At 46.5% G+C, this 17,980-nt stretch overlaps 1 protein-coding gene across 1 annotated transcript in view; it reads left to right on the forward strand.

Annotated features, from left to right (window-relative positions):
- Positions 1 to 1,337: 1,337 nt before the first annotated feature.
- PABPC1L (poly(A) binding protein cytoplasmic 1 like) overlaps positions 1,338 to 17,980 on the forward strand; it is a gene marked incomplete at its 5' end in the record, with an annotated part of 36,398 nt that continues 19,755 nt past the window's right edge. The window contains 8 exons of the mRNA XM_080683773.1: positions 1,338 to 1,530; positions 3,461 to 3,654; positions 7,249 to 7,364; positions 8,963 to 9,102; positions 9,264 to 9,358; positions 14,284 to 14,430; positions 14,669 to 14,764; positions 17,528 to 17,797. Coding sequence (XP_080539899.1) covers positions 1,338 to 1,530; positions 3,461 to 3,654; positions 7,249 to 7,364; positions 8,963 to 9,102; positions 9,264 to 9,358; positions 14,284 to 14,430; positions 14,669 to 14,764; positions 17,528 to 17,797 — 1,251 coding nt within the window. The remainder of the gene's footprint in view (positions 1,531 to 3,460; positions 3,655 to 7,248; positions 7,365 to 8,962; positions 9,103 to 9,263; positions 9,359 to 14,283; positions 14,431 to 14,668; positions 14,765 to 17,527; positions 17,798 to 17,980) is intronic.

A 17,980-nucleotide genomic window follows, 5' to 3' on the forward strand; every position in this document is an offset into this window, starting at 1 on the left:
ACCATTAATACAAAGCCTACCCACCTTATATAAACCACTTTAGGTCTTTGGGAGCTTCTAAAATTTGGTGATGCCTGTGGATTTTGCATCCCATTCAAGTCTCTCTTCCCCTCCAGCTCCCCCACCCCCCCTTTTTTTTTAAACCCTGAGATGTAACCAAGACAGATGGTTACATAAGGCCTGGTCACCTCCCAAGTAGTAATAGTCTGTCATCTGTCTCAACACTATGGTAGCCAGCAGCTCTTGTGTTTCCTCATGGGATTTCCCACAAGGAGAGGAAAATAATTGGGAGGAGAGTAATGTTTACCTCAAGATTAGAATTGATTGTTGCCTTCTTGCTACTGTAGGCTGGGCAGCCAGACCAGCTCCTGTCCCTGGTTCTGGAGCTGTTCCACCTTTCAGAGACACACCCAAGCAAAGGGCAGGGGACCTGGTTTGTTGCAGCAGGGGAATCAGGAGGGTGGGCCCCTCCTAGAGGCCAGGTGAAGTACTGTCCCACAATGGGTTGGAATTCTTCAGAAATGACTCCACAGCACAGATCGAATCTGCAAACTCAAGATTGATAGAAGGGTCTTGCTGCTCTGCTTGGGACCACTGCCCTAACCTCATTGGGACCTCACTGTTCCTTAGAGTAACTTGGTGAGCTTTCCTGGTGGTGTGCAGGTGGAATGGATCCTTAAATGAGAAAGGTGGGCAGGGAATATCCCAGAAAAAGGTCTATGCAAACTACATAGGAGGCAGTGTCAAAGAAGGCCTTAGTAGTCTCGAATTCCCACATGGAGCCTTCAGTCCCAAGTCACTAGGCTGGTTCCAGAAGGGTGGGGCTAGATTGGGCTTTCTGGAGAAAGACTCCTTTCAGCTGGCTAGGTACATGTCTTTGAAACTAGCCAGGCATCCGGCTCCAAATGCTCTTGTTTGTAATGTACGGTCTCCTTTAATCCTTTCGAAGAAGGAGTTTACCAAGAAGGGAACCGGCCCCCTAAAGGCTATAACATTGGGGATTACAACCCAGGTTTCAGGCCCTCCCAGGGGGCTCAGCTCCACCGCTTCTCTACAGCCCCACCTCTGGCCAGGTGAGGGCTCTCCCGCCTCCGGAGGCGGGGCCAAAGGTGTCGCCCACCGGAGGCTTTTAGAACGCTGAGGGGTCCCAGGTGGGGAACTAAGAGGGGAGGGGCCGAGGCGTAGGTGATTGGCACGCGGGCGCCGAGGGGTGGTAAAAGAAGGGGCGGGCGCGCAGGGAGTGAGAGTCCCTTGCTTCCTGCGCGCCCGCAGCCGAGGTACCGCCCGAGTGACGCACGCGGGGCGCGGGGGCCGGCACCTCGTTCCCCCCACCCACCATGAACGCCAGCGGCCCGGGCTTCCCGCTTGCCTCGCTCTACGTGGGCGACCTGCACCCCGACGTGACCGAGGCCATGCTGTACGAGAAGTTCTCTCTTGCCGGACCCATCCTGTCCATCCGCGTGTGCCGCGACGTGGCCACCCGCCGCTCGCTGGGCTATGCCTACATCAACTTCCAGCAGCCGGCCGACGGTGAGCCCAGGGGGCTGGGAACAGACGGACTGACGCATGATGAACCCACCTCTCGGCCAGCCGCTCTTCCATCTCTGCTCCTGCATCTTCAGTTTTGCAGCCAGGGAAACAGGCCCAGAGAGCCCCCTGAGGCCCTGAGGCAGGAACTAGCAATTAGTGTGCGCCCACTGTGTTTTCCTGGTGCTCCAGTTTGTAGAGGGGAGATATTAAGGCTGAGTGGAAACATCCAAGGGCTTTAGGGCCAGGCCAACCCTAGGATTAGAAAGCCAGCAGCTGTGTGACTTTGAGCAAATTACTCAACCGTTCTGAGCTTCCCTTGCCTGTCTGAAAAATGGGGAGCGGACCTGCTTGATAGAATGGTTGGGAGAAGAAAATTCAAAGCACCTGGTGAGGGCGATGTGGGAGGCGACATAGGTAACTAGTGGGGAAGCCGGGAGAGCTGGGCCTGGGGCTCGGCCTCTCCCGGCTGCTGACACGAGGTCTGCACCAGGCGCTTTTCCCTTGGCAAGCCCAGAAAAACCGCCTCCACTTTAGGCTCCACAACCCGTTTCTCAGAGCTGATGGGATTGATTAGCGCTTGCGGGATGGGTGTGCCCACACCTCTGGTGAGAGAGAGTTTAAGAGCCCCGGTTTTGCTCAAGTTCTGCCACTAGGGTATGAGCTTGAGCAGAAGTTCACATTTGACACTGCATATGTGAAATGGGAGCTAAGGCTTGGAAGAACTGTGTCTATGAAGTCTCTCCAGTATATTGTATGGGCTCAATAAGTGTAACCTAAGGGGAAAAAAAATAGTAACCAGCATTCAGGTGGAAGACTCCAGAAACAACCTAAAAAGGCCTGCCTGGCCAAGTCCAAGAGAGGGCACCCTTACTCTGCATCTCCTGGGTGGGTGGGGAGGTCCCCCCACCTCCCCACCCCCAGCTTGGGGGTTGCTGGAGTGGTTCAGTCTGTTTCCCAGGGGATGGCTGAGTGGATTCCAGGGGGACTTCTCCTTTGCTCTGCTTTCCCCACCCACTGCCATTTCCAGCTTTCTCCAAGTTCTGCACACCTGACCTTTTGGGCAGACTTCATAGATGGGGAAGCTGAGCTCCAGAGAGAAGGGGTTTAGCCCCTGGGTGTTCATTGGTAGAACTAGATGGAAGAACCAGACTCCACTGAGTTCTGCACAGTTCCTGTCCATGCCTCTGAAAGTAGAGAATCCTTTAAGCAGGGGACAGCATTACCGGGGAGAGGTAAAGGCCATAGCAGTCGCAAGAGGACAGGCGTAGGCTGCTGTTTTCAGACACACTGCCATTTGCCAACCATCTGTTTTGTGCCAGGTGCTAAGGACAAGGCACCTTGCATACCTTACTTAATTTTCAACCTGTCCAACAACCTAGAGGTAGATGGTATTATTTCCCTTTGTTAGGTGTGAAAGGGTGGTTAATATCATCATCATCATCACTACTTTAGAGGAAGAAACCAGCTCAGGGAGGTGACATTTGCCTCCCCCAAAATCCTACTACTTGGGATCAAATCTCAACTCTGCTGCTCAGCACCTCTGAGCTTGAATTTTCTCAAACTGCTGCCACCATTTTGTCATAGAAGCCCTCCTTTACATTTTTATCTATTTGGTGTGCTTTAGAGACCACAGTAGACCTGGCTCTGCCACTGATCTTTCCCCTTTCTGAGCCTCAGTTTTCCCTTCTGTAAAATGGGGGTAGGAATCCATGCTCACATGGCTATAGTGAGGAGTTGAATGAGATCCTGAAAAGTGGGAGGAGTGCCATACACTTTCATTCTTATCCCTCCTGAGCCTTCGGGCTCTTATCTCCAATGAGACCCAGACATTGGCTCTTTTTTTTTTCTTTTGGAAGGGGGCTCCCAATTAAGTACCTGAGGGTTCAGGGAGTCCCCTTAACTTGCTCCTTTCTCTCCTCCTCCTGTCCAGCGGAGCTGGCACTGGATACAATGAACTTTGAGGTTATCAAAGGCCAACCCATTCGCATCATGTGGTCCCAGCGAGACCCAGGACTTCGAAAGTCGGGTGTGGGCAACATCTTCATCAAGAACCTGGAGGAGTCCATTGACAACAAGGCCTTATATGATACCTTCTCCACCTTTGGAAACATCCTGTCTTGCAAGGTTGGTGGGCCCTCTTGAGGGGGTCTGGGTCAAGTACCTGTGTGACAGAGGTATCCCAGAAGCACCTTACTTTACAGTATATGAGGTCTTTTCAGTTAAGCTCTAGGTTCAGCAAGGACCGGAATGGAAGTAATTCTTTCAGTTTCATCTTCATATACCTATCAGAGGCCACCTGTGTTTCAGTCTGCTCTTGCTGTGTAACCACCCCAAAGCTTAGTCACTGTCAACAGCCGTTACTTAGCTTATAATTCTGCTGTTGGTGATTTGGGCTGAGTTCAGCTGAACAGGTCTGGTCTTGGCTGGGCTCCTTCATGTCCCTGTGGAGAGCTGGGTGGCTCTGCTTCTAGGCAGTGGTTGGCTGTTAGCTGGAGTATCTCAGCTTTCCTCGCTATGGTCTTTCGTCCTCCAGCAGGCTAACCCATGGCAACGGCAGGGGCCTGGGAGACAAAGTGGAAGTTCACCAGGCCTCTTGAGATCTAAGCTTGGAACTGGCACACAGTCACTTCCAATGCATTCTGTTTGCCAAAGCAAGTCACAAGACCCAATTCAGAGTGAGAGGACATAGAATTTATAGGACAAAGAGTGTGGATATAGGAAGGCCATTAATTGAGGTCATCATTGCAATCAATGGCCACACCTTGTTTTTAAGATTTCTCGTATAATAGAGTGGAAGTTCCATAAGAGTAGTGATCTTGTTTTTATTTACCTTTGTATCCAGGTACCTAGAATAAGATTGGCACATAGTAGACGCTCAGTAAATATTTAGTTTCATTTTCCCCAATCAGTCAGTTGACACTTAGAGTTTAAGAATTTCCTGAAAGAGTCAAATGGGAGTTCCATTTTTAATTTTATGAGGAAATGCCATACTGTTCTCCACAGTGGCTGCACCAGGTCTACATTCCCCCAGCAGTGTACTAGGGTTCCCTTTTCTCTACATCACCAACACTGTTTGTTGATTTGTTGTTGATAGCCATTCTGACAGGTGTGAGGTGATACCTCATTGTTGTTTTAATTTGCATCTCTCAGATGATTAGTGACTTTGAGCATTTTTTCATATGTCTCTTGCCTTCTGTATGTCCATTTTGAAGTATCTATTTAGGCCCTTTGCCCATTTTTGAATTGGATTGTTTGTCTTCCTTTTGTTAAGTTGTATGAGTTCCCTATATATTTTGGAAATTAACTCTTCATCAGATGCATCATTGGCAAATATATTCTCCCATGCAATGGACTCTCCTTTTATTTTGTTGATGTTTCTTTTGCTGTGCAGAAACTTTTTATTTTTGATGTAGTCCCATTTGTTTATTTTCTCCTTAGTTTCCTTTGTCCTAGGAGATGTACTAGTATTGGTAAATATATTGCTACAAGAGATGTCTGAGATTTTATTGCCTATGGTTTCTTCTAGGATTTTTATGGTTTCATGACTTACAGTTAAGTCTTTTATCCATTTTGAGTTTATTCTTGTGTATGGTGTAAGTTGGTGGTCTAGTTTCATTTTTTTTTTTTTTGCATGTACCTGTCCAATTTTCCCAACACCATTTATTGAAGAGACAATCTTGACTCCATTGCCTGCTCTTGCCTCCTTTGTCAAATATTAATTGAGCGTAATGACTTGGGTCAATATCCGGAGTCTCTGTTCTGTTCCACTGATCTATATGCCTGTTCTTGTGCCAGTACAGGCTGTTCTGAATACAGTAGTCTTGTAGTATAACTTGATATCTGGTATTGTGATTCTTCCAACATCAATCAGAAAGAATGTATACACCCCATGTTCATAGCAGAGTAATTTACAATAGCTAAGATTTGGAAACAGCTCAAGTGCCCATCAGCAGATGAGTGAATAAAAAAGCTGTAGTACATTTACACAATGGAATACTACATGGCAGTAAAAAAGAAGGAACTCTTACCATTTGCAACAGCATGGATGAACCTGGAGAGTATTATGCTAAGGGAAATAAGTCAGTCAGAGAAAGATAATTGTCACATGATGTCACTCATATGTGGCATCTAATGAACAAAATAAACTGATGAACGAAATAGATCCAGAGACATAGAAGCATGGAACAGACTGATGAATTTTAGCGGGAAGGCAGAGGTGGATGGGCAGAGATCAACCAAGGAGAATTTATAATCATATATGCATAGCCCATGGACACAGACAATAGTGTGGTGAAGGCCTGGGAGGCGTGGGTGCGGGGAGGAGGAGGTCAATGGGGGGAAAAAAAAAACACCACAAAGGGGACATCTGTAATACTTTCAACAATAAAGATAAATTTTTAAAAATTGATCATAAATAATAATACAAAAAAAAAATTGCTTGAAAGGGTTCTTATGGCTACTACAACAAAATAAGTATGTGATACCCTTAGGAGGTGCTTGGCCCAAAACGGGGACCCAGTCAACATGGTTGAATTTGAAAGGAAGCTGGGTCTTGAGTTGAAAGTGGGGGGATCCTGTTTGGGGCTGGAGAGTGGAGGAGGGTATGCTGGGCCTAGATTTGGATGAATACTAGTGCAGGGCCCATTGAAGAGCCTCAAATGTCAAGTTGATCTAGTTCTGTGGACAGTTGGAGCTACTGGAAGTGAGGTCCCAATGGGACACCGTCACAGCTCCATTTCAGAGAAAGCATCCCAGGGGTCAGCATGGAAGCTGGGTTGGGAGGCTGGGGTAGTCATCTAGGCAAATGCCACTTAGCTGAGCTGGGGCACCGGCTGCAGGGGTGGGTGGCGCTAGGGACACCCTGAAATGGGCCTTAGTGGTCTTCGTGCAAGTTCAACCAGAGGGATGGGAACTATGTGACCTGAGGATTTTTCCTATTCTCAAGCTCTGTCCTTCTCATTTGAGTCGGGAGGCTTACAAAATAGGGGTAGGACGTTTGTGGGTCTTTTACAAAATTAAAACAAGTCTGTTGTTGAAACAGTACATAATTGATGAAGTTTAAACAATGTGGAAAGGAATGAAATGGAAAAGAAGGCTCCATCCCTTTCAACCCTAGTCCCCAGAAATAACCATTGTAAACAGTTTTGTGTGTTTCTGTTTAAAATTTTCCCTTGTGTAGATGCCCATTTTCACCCAATTTGGCTTGATTTCCCCCCCTCCCCCGCTTAATGATATACCCTCCACATCACTCTGTGTCAGCCACTGATATACCCTCCACATCACTCTGTGTCAGCCATATAATCTACCATGTTCTCCTCAGCTGCACACTAGCATGAATGTACTGTAACTTACTTAACCAGTCACCTCTTGATGGATACTCAAGAGGTGTTTCTAATTTGCTGTTAGAAACAAGGATGCAGGAATAGGAGACTGAATCTGATCCTCTTGCCCATTACCTTAGGAAGATATTTAAAAACTTGTCTGTGGTATAAAAGACCTGTGTTCAGTTTGAGGACGGTACTGTGTGAGCTTAAGCAAGTGGGTCAGCCTCTCTGAGCTTTAGTTTCCCATCTCTAAAATGGAGTTGTTGTGTGACATAGCATTGTCTGTCCCAGTCACAGAGTGAGCACTCAGATATAAGTTGTTATCATCTTACCATTCTATTCTACCTGAACCCCCTGTTGGCTGCTCTTCTTGTTCTTTTTCTCTGTGGCCCAGGTGGTGTGTGATGACCACGGCTCCCGAGGCTTTGGCTTTGTCCATTTTGAGACCCGTGAGGCTGCACAGCAGGCCATCAACACCATGAATGGGATGCTGCTGAATAACCGCAAAGTGTGAGTTGAAGGCATAGGGGTGGACCGAAGCTGAAGGGACAGAATCATAGCATCACCAACTGGGGACCCATGCTACCCACCACCATCTAAGGGCACAGGCACTGAGCAGCAGCCGGTATTCTCCCTGGCAGTGTGACCTCGAAAGAGTAGCTTAAGCTCTCAAGGACTCCCTTTCCTCAAGTAAAAATGGGACTGCTGACATATGCTTAGAGGATTTTTCTGAGGAGTAAATGAAGTGATGATTCTGAAGGAATGGCCAGATCATCAATGGACTCAGCCTTCTCGGCATGCCTGTGAATTTTTTTTCTTAAGCCTTTTGTGTGATTTCATGGGATTTTTGGATGGGTGGGAAAGTAGGCATATGCTTAGCCGGCTATCTTCATACATATCAGTTTGGCATCATCCCCACTTCACAGATGGGAAAATTGAGATGCAGATGCTGGAGAGAATCTCTTCTGGCAGTGCCCCTCCCCCAGTTTTGCTTCTGTGCATCTGAAGGCTCAGCCCCATGCTCAATACTGTGGAACGATGGAGGCTTTGAGCTGGGAGATGCCCGGAGAGTTATTCTGTCCAGGGTTTCCCAGGGGAAGCTTTGTCAACAAATCTGAACAATGGTGGGCTTTTGTTAGCTACCATGTGTCCAAGTTTACCTTTGTCACTCAGTTTTCTCCAAGTGTTAGTGCCAGCTACAACTTGTTTGTGCTAAACGTGCTATAGATACTATCACATTTTCTTATGCTTCGTTTTGTTTTGTATTTTCCTTCTATTAAAGAATATATTTTTATTGATTTTAGAGAAAGAGGAAGGGGGAGAGAGAGAGAGAGAAACATTAATTGGCTACCTCCTGCATGCCCCCTACTGGAGCCTGCAACCCCGGCATGTGCCCTGACCGGGAATTGAACCGGTGACCTCTTGGTGCATGGGACAGTGCTCAACCAGCTGAGCCAACTGGCCACAGCAGTTTTTTTTTTGTTGTTGTTTGTTTGTTTGTTTGTTTTTCTTAATCTACGATACTTTCCTGGATGTGTTTACATGAACTTGGAGATTACAATTTTTAAAGTGAATATTGTATTTAAGTTATTTCAGTTTCCCCACAGCAGCACTAGCATGGATTGTGTCTGGTTCTCCCACTACTGTTGCCCAGTGTACGTGGTAAATGAATTAGCAAATCTTTGTGGTGTGAGTTTGATCCCCAGTTTTACAGGAATGAACACTGAGACTCAGAGAGATTAAGGAACTTGCCTGGGGTCCCACAGCTAGGCAGCTGCAGAGTGAGGATTCAAGTGTGACTCCCAAGTTCATGCTCTTATCTCCTGGGCACTCAGCTGCCTGGTGTCTGGTAGGACCTCCCTGTGCATTTGCCACAAGAATTAAGTCTTCTTAACCTTATGCTGGAACATAGAATCTCGGCTGCAGAAGGTGGTCAAGCCTTGGATATATTCTGAGTAGTATTGCCCTGCCCAGTCTTCTGATGAGGGAATCAGAGGCCAGAGGCTGGTAGCAATTGGCTCCAATGACCCAGGGTTGCGGAATGGGCTGGGATTGAGGTGGGGGTGGCTGGTGGCTGGCAGCTGCCTACCCTGTCGGTGTGTCCACAGCTTCGTTAGCCACTTCAAGTCCCGACAGGAGCGGGAGGCTGAGCTGGGGGTTCAGGCCATGGAGTTCACCAACGTCTATGTGAAGAACCTGAAAATAGACATAGACGAGCAGGGCCTGGAGGAGCTCTTCTCCCAGTTTGGTGAGTGTGCTTCCTGAGGGAGTTTGGGGTCACTTTCTCTTCTGCTCCCTAGTCAGGCTGGGAGGAAAGGCCCTCCTGGGCTTTCTGGAGACTTGTGGGAGGAAAGGGGAACACCTTGGGGCTTCCTAAACTCCCCTTTGAGCCAGGCTGGTCCTTCCCAGGGAAGATGCTGAGTGTGAAGGTGATGAGGGATGACAGCGGCCACTCCCGAGGCTTTGGCTTTGTCAACTTTGAGAAGCATGAGGAAGCCCAGAAGGTAGGAGCCTGCCTCCCCATCGCCCTGCTTCGTGGAGAAGGTGCTGAGCCAGGACTAGGAAGAAGGGAGGTCGGGAGCAAAGGGCTCCAGCTGCCTGTGGAAGGAAAGGTCACGTGAGCCAGGGCCCTTCCTGCCTGTGCTGAAGGCAGAAGGCTTCAGCCTCCTTCTGGGACTTCCGAGTCATGAGGCTGCTTATTTTATAGGTTCTTGCTGCATAAGAGGTAGAAGGAGCCTTCGAGACAGCCACTACCCTCTGCTTGAATTGATTGTGGGATTGAGGCAGGGAGGGAAGTGCTATGCTATTTCTTGTTTCCAGGCCTTTGCAAATGCTGTTTTCTCACAACACTTCCCTTTTCCTGCAATTTACACCAATGCTGTCCAATAAAAATGTAACGTGAGCCACACATGCAATTTAAAATTCTCCAGTAGATTAAAAAAAACACACAATTTTCAATAGCCACATTAAAAAGGGTAAAAAAAAGAACTGTGAAATTAATTGTAATATATTTTATTCAATGTAAACATTTTCAAATGATAACCATGTCAATGAGTATTTAATATAAAAGTTGAGATTTTTTTTTTTACATCCCCTTTTTTGTACTTAATTCTTTGAAATCTGGTACCTCCCGCACAATTCAGACTGGCCATATTTCAAGTGCTTAGTAGCTGCACGTGGCTACTGACTACCTTATTGGACAGCGTAGCTTTAGGCGATTTAGTGCCTGTCCTTTGGGTCTCCTACTTTCCCTCCTTCACGAAGCTGCCCCTTCCGGTTATCACTTAACTTGTGAAACCTTCTGTCTCTCTCCATTAGTAGTACATGAACAGAACCGAGAGTAGAGCTCTAGCTTGTTTGGTTCAGTGGATAGAGCATCAGCCTGCAGGGTCCCAGATTCGATTCCAGTCAAGGGTTGCGGCTCGATCCCCAGTAGGGAGCATGCAAGAGGCTGCCGATCAATCAATGATTCTCTCTCATCATTGATGTTTCTATCTCTCTCTACTTCTCCCTTCCTCTCTGAAATCAATAATAAAAAAAAAATAACAGAGAGTAGAGGCTGGGTCTCGTTTCACCATTAAGTCTCTGGTATTATACCTGTCAGTAGCTACCAGATAGATATTTGCTGAGTGAATGAATGGTACAAGGTCATACAATGACAAAGCTGGAATAACAATGTTCTATTTGGCCTCCCATAAGCTTTTTATGGCCAACCATAAAGCTCTTCCCATGGTTGCTGCCCCATTAAGATCACCGGATATGGAAGAGCTCGGCTCAGGGTGGATTCTGCTGGAGACCTGGATCCTGGTGCCATCTCCCTAACAGCCTCTTCTCACTGAGCACTTAGCACAGGCCAGGCACTGTGCCAGGGGTTTTGCATACATTCTCATCTCTCCCCCGACTAATATGGGCTCTGCTGTTGTTACTAGGTTTCATGGGTTGTATTAAGTGCCACTGGGATTAGAATACACTCTTTCTGACTCTGAAGCTTTGTTCTTAAGTAAATGGCTCCTTTGAAAGGTAACTTCTTTGTGTCCTTGGACAAGTCCCACCCTCTAGGTTTTGTTTTCCCCAACTGTAAAAAGACAAGTGGGAGTAGATGGATGAAGCTGCAGGGGTCCATTAACTCCAAGGTCTTAGAGACTTTGGTAATGACTTTTAAGACTGCTGTACAGAGAAGAGACATGTCGGAGAGAAAACCAAGATGGCGGCATAGGTAAACACCTAAACTGCTGCCTCGCACAACAATTTCAAAACTACAACTAAAAGACAGAACGGACACCATCCAGAACCACAGGAAAGCAGGCTGAGTGAAAATTCTACAACTAGAAGGAAGGAGAAAAGCTCACAGAGAATTGGAGGTACGGCAAAGGGGCTTTGTGCGCGCAGAGAGGAAGGGCGGCTGAGAGCCTGGCTGACTTCCTCTGGCGGAAGGGGGAAGGAAGCCTCCGACGGCACTGAACCCCAGTTCTGACTGCACTGAACCCCAGTTCCGGGCGAACCCCTGGGGACCCACGCTCTTGTGGGGGGAGTCTGGACTCTCGGGCAGAGACTCGGGAGCCGGGGAAGGCGGAGGACTGAAAGTACACACGCGCACGCACGCCGGTGCGCACAAGGGCTGCGGAGGTTGCCACAGGCTTTCCCTGGTGGAGGGGAGTCAGAGGCTCCTGACGGCACTGTGCCCCAGTTCTGACTGCAGTGAACCCCGGTTCCAGGCGAGCCCCTGGGGACCCACGCTCTTGTGGGGGGAGTCTGGACTCTCGGGCGGAGACTCGGGAGCCGGGGAAGGCGGAGGACTGAAAGTACACACGCGCACGCACGCCGGTGCGCACAAGGGCTGCGGAGGTTGCCACAGGCTTTCCCTGGTGGAGGGGAGTCAGAGGCTCCTGACGGCACTGTGCCCCAGTTCTGACTGCAGTGAACCCCGGTTCCAGGCGAGCCCCTGGGGACCCACGCTCTTGTGGGGGGAGTCTGGACTCTCAGGCGGAGACTCGAGCTGGGGAAGGCGGAGGACTGAAAGCGCACGTGCGCGCAGGGGCGGGGCTGACAGGAAGCCAAGACTGAGGCTCCACCCCATCCAAGCTGAGCACAGAGGCTATTGCAATTTAGCAAATCTAATCCTATAGGGCTGTCTCCAGCACTGGGCTTCTCCCAGCATAGACACAGCTGATCCTTACAGCCAACTGACCCGGAGGTCAATTCTTCCCAGTGATACCAACAACAATAAAGACTTAATTACAACAAGGCTGTACACACAGTCCACAAAGGGGTGCACCAAGAGTGTCCACCTCAGGTTAACTGGGTAAGCAGACCCACTGGGCCATATTGGAAACCTAGCACAAATATCTACCTTACCAACTCAGGGAATCAGTGAAAATGCGGGGTCAACGAATCAGATCACAAACGAAAGAAATGGAGGAAAACAAACGACTGGATATAGAATTCAAAACCACGGTTATAAGACTTTTTAAGAATATCCTAGAAAAGGCCGATAAATATAACGAGACCCTCGAAGATATGAAAAAGGACCAACTAGAAATTAAACATACACTGACTGAAATAAAAAATATTATACAGAGACCCAGAAACAGAATAGAGGAACACAAGAATCAAGTCAAAGAATTGAAATACAAAGAAGCAAAAAACACTCAACCGAAAAAGCAAAAAGAAAAAAAAAAAATCCAAAAAGTTGAAGATAATGTAAGAAGACTCTGGGACAACTTCAAGCGTACCAACATCAGAATTATGGGCGTGCCAGAAGAAGAGAGAGAGCAAGATACTGAAAACCTATTTGAAGAAATAATGACAGAAAACGTCCCCCACCTGGTGAAAGAAATAGACTTACAAGTCCAGGAAGCCCACAGAACCCCAAACAAAAGGAATCCAAAGAGGACCACACCAAGACACATCATAATTAAAATGCCAAGGGCAAAAGACAAAGAGAGAATATTAAAAGCAGCAAGAGAAAAACAGTTAATTACCTACAAGGGAGCACCCATACGACTGTCAGCTGACTTCTCAACAGAAACTATGCAGGCCAGACGGGAGTGGCAAGAAATTTTCAATGTGATGAATAGCAAGAACCTACAACCAAGATTACTCTACCCAGCAAAGCTATCATTCAGAATTGAAGGGCAGATAAAGAGCTTCACAGATAAGAAAAAGCTGAAGGAGTTCATCACCACCAAACCAGTATTATATGAAATGCTGAAAGGTATTCTTAAAGAAGAGGAATAAGAAAAAAGTAAAGAGAAAAATTATGAACAACAAATACATATCTATCAACAAGCGAACCTAAAAATCAAGTGAATTAAAAACCTGAGGAACAGAATAATCTGGTGAATATAATAGAATCAGGGGCATAGAAAGGGAGTGGACTGATAATTCTCATGGGGAAAGGGGTAAGGGGGGTTCATGAAGAGAATGGACAAAAATCATACACCTATGGATGAGGACAGTGAGGGGGAGGTAAGGGCAGAAGGTGGGGTGGGAAAGGGGTGGAGGGGAGCTATGGGGGGAAAAAGGAGAAATAATTGTAATAATCTGAATAAAGATTTATTAAAAAAAAAAAAAAAAAGAAGAGACATGTCAATAAAAAAAAAAAAAAGACTGCTGTACAACAGGTAGTTCCTGGGTCCACAATGTATATTTACATATATTTGCATATTTAGGCAGGAAATCAAAAGTCATCATTATGTGAAAGTATTTACTAATGAACGGACCACTGACAAAATAAGTTCTCTTCAACATTTCTCTTCACTAACACTATTATCTCATCCTAATTATTGAGCCGGTACACACACAAGTTTGCCTTTTGCTGATTTTTGCATATAAGTCAATGCAAATTCAGTTTAGTATAAATGGATTGCAGAGAGAAGTTGCATATCTCACAAAAGATGTAGGATTTCATGCAATCAAAGCCACTGACAAGTTAGGGTCTGGTAGGCTTAGGCCAGTTAACTGGAGAAAAGCAAAACCAACAGGGTTAAAACACCAGTATTTCTAAAACGAAAGTTCTCATAATTAGCAAAAGGATTCTTTATGCCGTGAAATCCAACATGAAGTAAGAGATGTTGATTATGCTGTCATGCCATTTTGAAAGAATTATGCTCGCTGCTTTGTTTTAAAAAAATCCACATGTAGGTAGTTATAAACTGATTGTCAAATATGGGAAACTGCAAATTTCCCTTTTTAAAATAGAGTCGGAAGCAAATTTTAAAAAATCTACAGTTTACTCTGAAATTTTGTCCCACGTTTTTAAAAAGTGGATGGCCTTTATCCTGGTACTAATTATTCTCAGCTAACAAGGCCAGCCTGGCTGGCAGGTGGTCCCTTCTAAATCCGGGAGGTGGGACTGGAGGCCATGGCTAAGGCCAGGGCCTCATCGGGGGTGGTCACCAAGCACTGTCACTCCATCTTCCCTGCACAGGCTGTGATGGACATGAATGGGAAGGAGGTGAGAGGGCAGCTGCTCTATGTGGGCCGTGCCCAGAAGTGGGCGGAGCGGCAGAATGAGCTTAAGCGAAGGTTCCAGCAGATGAAGCATATGAAGCAGGACCGGCTGAACCATTACCAGGTGAGGGCCCTAAATGTGATTCCTTCCTCTAGCAACCCCACGTCCGGGAACTAGGCTTTAGGGATTGTGGGGGCTCCAGCTCCCAGGTGAGGGGCATGCTGTGTGATTGGTGGGGTGCATGGGTATTGTGCGGGACTGGGAACAGGAGGCTTGGAGACCAGGGCTTCCTCTGCCCACCACACAAGTCAGTCAGGAGCTTGGGGAGGAAGGCATATCTAGCAGTGTCCTTTCCTTCCAGGGCGTGAACCTGTATGTGAAGAACCTGGATGACTCCATTGATAATGAGAGGCTGAGGAAAGAGTTCTCTCCCTACGGAGTGATCACCAGTGCCAAGGTGAGGGCTGTGGGTGCCTACAGTGGACAGATAGCCTCCCCCTCCCATCCTCTCACTGCCCACACACCCCTTCTCTCTCCCATGGCCTTCAGGGAGTTGGTGCTGAGCCACACCTTTTGGATTTTGGGGCTATGTCTGACCCCATTGGAGCTTGTCTGCCCTGGAGGGAAAGAGGATGGTAATACAGTCCCAGTCACACAGCTGGTCTTATTGGGGCCCACTGAAACCTTGGTTCATTCAACAAGCATTATTGAGTGCCTACTATATGCCAGATTCCAGAAATTCATGTCTTAGCATTTCCATTGACTTTGTTGTCTGGTCTTGACCAGTGACATACCCCTCCTGGGCCTCAGTTTCTGCATCTGGAAAATGAGAGGGTTGGGCTATATCATTCTTCATCTATTCTTCATTTCTTAAGCATTCTTAGCACCTGAGGTGTGATGATTGGCTATTCTACTCAGTAGCTCTGTGACCTTGAGCAGATGTCTTCTGAGCCTCATCTATAAGATAAGGGAGTTGGGCTCACTGGATGCTTCTTCAACGCTGACTGCTCACTAAAATCCCCTAGAGAGCTCCTAATACAGACACCTGAGTCAGAGAAATTGCATATAGATGTCTGAGGGTAGGGGCTGGGCATTTTATTTATTTATTTATTTATTTATTTATTTATTTATTTATATTCTTTAAATATTTTTATTAATTTTAGAGAGAAAGGAAGGGAGAGGGATAGAGAGATAGAAACACTGATAAAGGAGTAACATCAATTAGCTGCCTTCTGCATGCCCCCCCTACTGGGGATTGAGCCTGACTAGGAATCGAACCGTGACCTCTTGGTTCCTGGGTTGATGCTCAACCACTGAGCCACACCAGCCGGGCTCTGAGAATAGTTTTAAATGCATAAAGGAAAATTCATAGGATCACAAAAACAATTATATTGAAATAATTATCAAAATACTAAGGTGACAGCAGTATGTGCTTCTTAATGTATCAAAACTATAAGATCTAGTGAAATAGCAATTAGCATAAGAGATATTTGAGATCAGCAGTGATGAATATGAAAATATTTTCTCTTCCCCCAAAAGTCACATTTTTTGTTCTTACATTCAAAATAGAAGGAAATGCTAATATGAAAATACAGATGCCATTTTTTTCCCCATTCGAGTTTACAGACCACCTGAATCCCATCCATTGACTTCCCTGTGGACCTGTGAACTCTCAGGTCAAGCAGGTAGCAAAGTACAGTTGGAAAATCACCGATGTAGAGCATGGGCTCTAATAGAGCAGATTAAAAAAATTATCTCAACTCTGTTGCTCATGGAGTAGGTGAGCAGGGCCAGTGTTTTGACCCTAAAAAAGATTAAGAACCCTAAATGTAATGTGGATTGGATCCTGGAAGAGGAAAATAATATTAGCAGTAAAACTAGTGAAATCCAAATGAAATGTCCAGTTTAGTTAATAGCATGGTAGCTAACGTTGTAGTTGATAGTATTGTGCCAATGTTACTATGGTAGTTTTGACAAATGTACCATGTTAACATGGGGAGGCAAGCTCAGTGAAAGATATACAGCAACTCTGTTCTATTTTTGAGACTTTTCTATAAATATAAAGATATTGCAAAATAGAAAGGTTATTTTAGTTAAAAGGCTAAGAACCTCTTTCCCAGATTTTGAAAGAACTTGGCTCAGGGCCTTGTGGAGGCAGTAGGGGTTTACCAGATGGTACATTGGCTGAATGTGTGACCCACTGGCTGGGTGACCCTGGACAAGTCACTCTCTCTCTCTCTCTCTTTTTTTAATGGTAAAAAGGGCTTTTATTTCTACTAAAAAGATAATTAACAGGTTAAAGTACCAGAAATAAAAATTCAAATTATTTTCATGTTCCTTACAATTCTCTTTATTGGAGTATCTAGGAAATATAGCTGTTAAGAGCACCCTTTTGATGTCCATAATTCACAAATGAAGTTGTATGAGTAGTTAGGAAAACCCAGCCCTAGCCAGTTTGGCTCAGTGGATAGAGCATCAGCCTGCAGACTGAAAGGTCCTGGGTTCGATTCCGGTCAAGGGCACATGCCTGGGTTGTGGGCTCAATCCCCAGTAGGGAGTGTGCAGGAGGCAGCCGATCAATGATTCTCTCTCATCATTGATGTTTCTATCTCTCTCTTTCCCTCTCCCTTCCTCTCTGAAATCAATAAAAATATATTAAAAAAGAAAGAAAGGAAACCCAAGAAGTGGTCGAAATGCAGATTGTTTTCATCATAGTGACCTCAACGGAAATGTTTAAGATGGTGGCCCTGGCTGAAGAACCAGCCCTAGCCTTAGATTCTTAGCTAACCCTAGCCTATCATTTCACTTCATGATAGCCTCTCTGAGGAAGGTATATACATTTAATTAAGCCAGCTTCCCACCACAGCCTAAGAAAATCTTTCAGAAAGAAAACTGAGAGAGAGAATATATTCTGAAATGCAGCTCTTCTCCCTAATTCTGCAAATAGTCTGTGCAATATGAGTAGCTGTCAGTCAGCAAGTAGACTGTCACTCTTGAGCCCCACTTTCCTCACTTATAAAGTGGGAGTCATAGTGAAGTGAGGAGTGTCAAGTATCTGGCATGTGGTAGGCCTCAGTGAATGCAGGGTGACAGGACACCCTGATAATAAGTTTCTGCTGGTCCTGCTCAGGGCCAGGTTGGGCTCCAGGGGAAGAGGGGAACTGGCCTCAGGAGTCTTCCTTCCCCTCCCCCAGCAGCCCTTGTCTTGTCTTGCTTTTAGGTGATGACAGAGGGTGGCCACAGCAAAGGGTTTGGCTTTGTGTGTTTTTCCTCTCCAGAAGAGGCAACGAAGGCCGTGACAGAGATGAACGGGTGCATCCTGGGTACCAAGCCGCTATACGTGGCACTGGCTCAGCGCAAAGATGAGCGGAAGGCTATCTTGACCAACCAGTTCATTCAGCAGCGCCTCTCCAACATGTGGGCCCTGGGTGGCCCCGTCTTGGGCTCTTTCCAGCAGCCTGTCAGCTACTTCCTGCCCACCGTGCCCCAGGTGAGGGCCTGCCTGCAACCTGACAGCCAGGTAGAACAGGAAGAGAGCTTCAAGGCAGACATAGTTCCCAACCTGCTTCTGCCTGAAACAGCAGGTTGTTTTAACCCCATTTCTAAAAGGGCTGATGAAAACCCTTCTCTAAGAGTGTCGCTGTCAAACAGCGCTTCCATATGGGAGAGAGAT

The sequence above is a fragment of the Plecotus auritus genome (genome assembly GCF_963455305.1).
Source record: "Plecotus auritus genome assembly, chromosome: 8".
Classification (NCBI taxonomy): Eukaryota; Metazoa; Chordata; class Mammalia; order Chiroptera; family Vespertilionidae; genus Plecotus; species Plecotus auritus.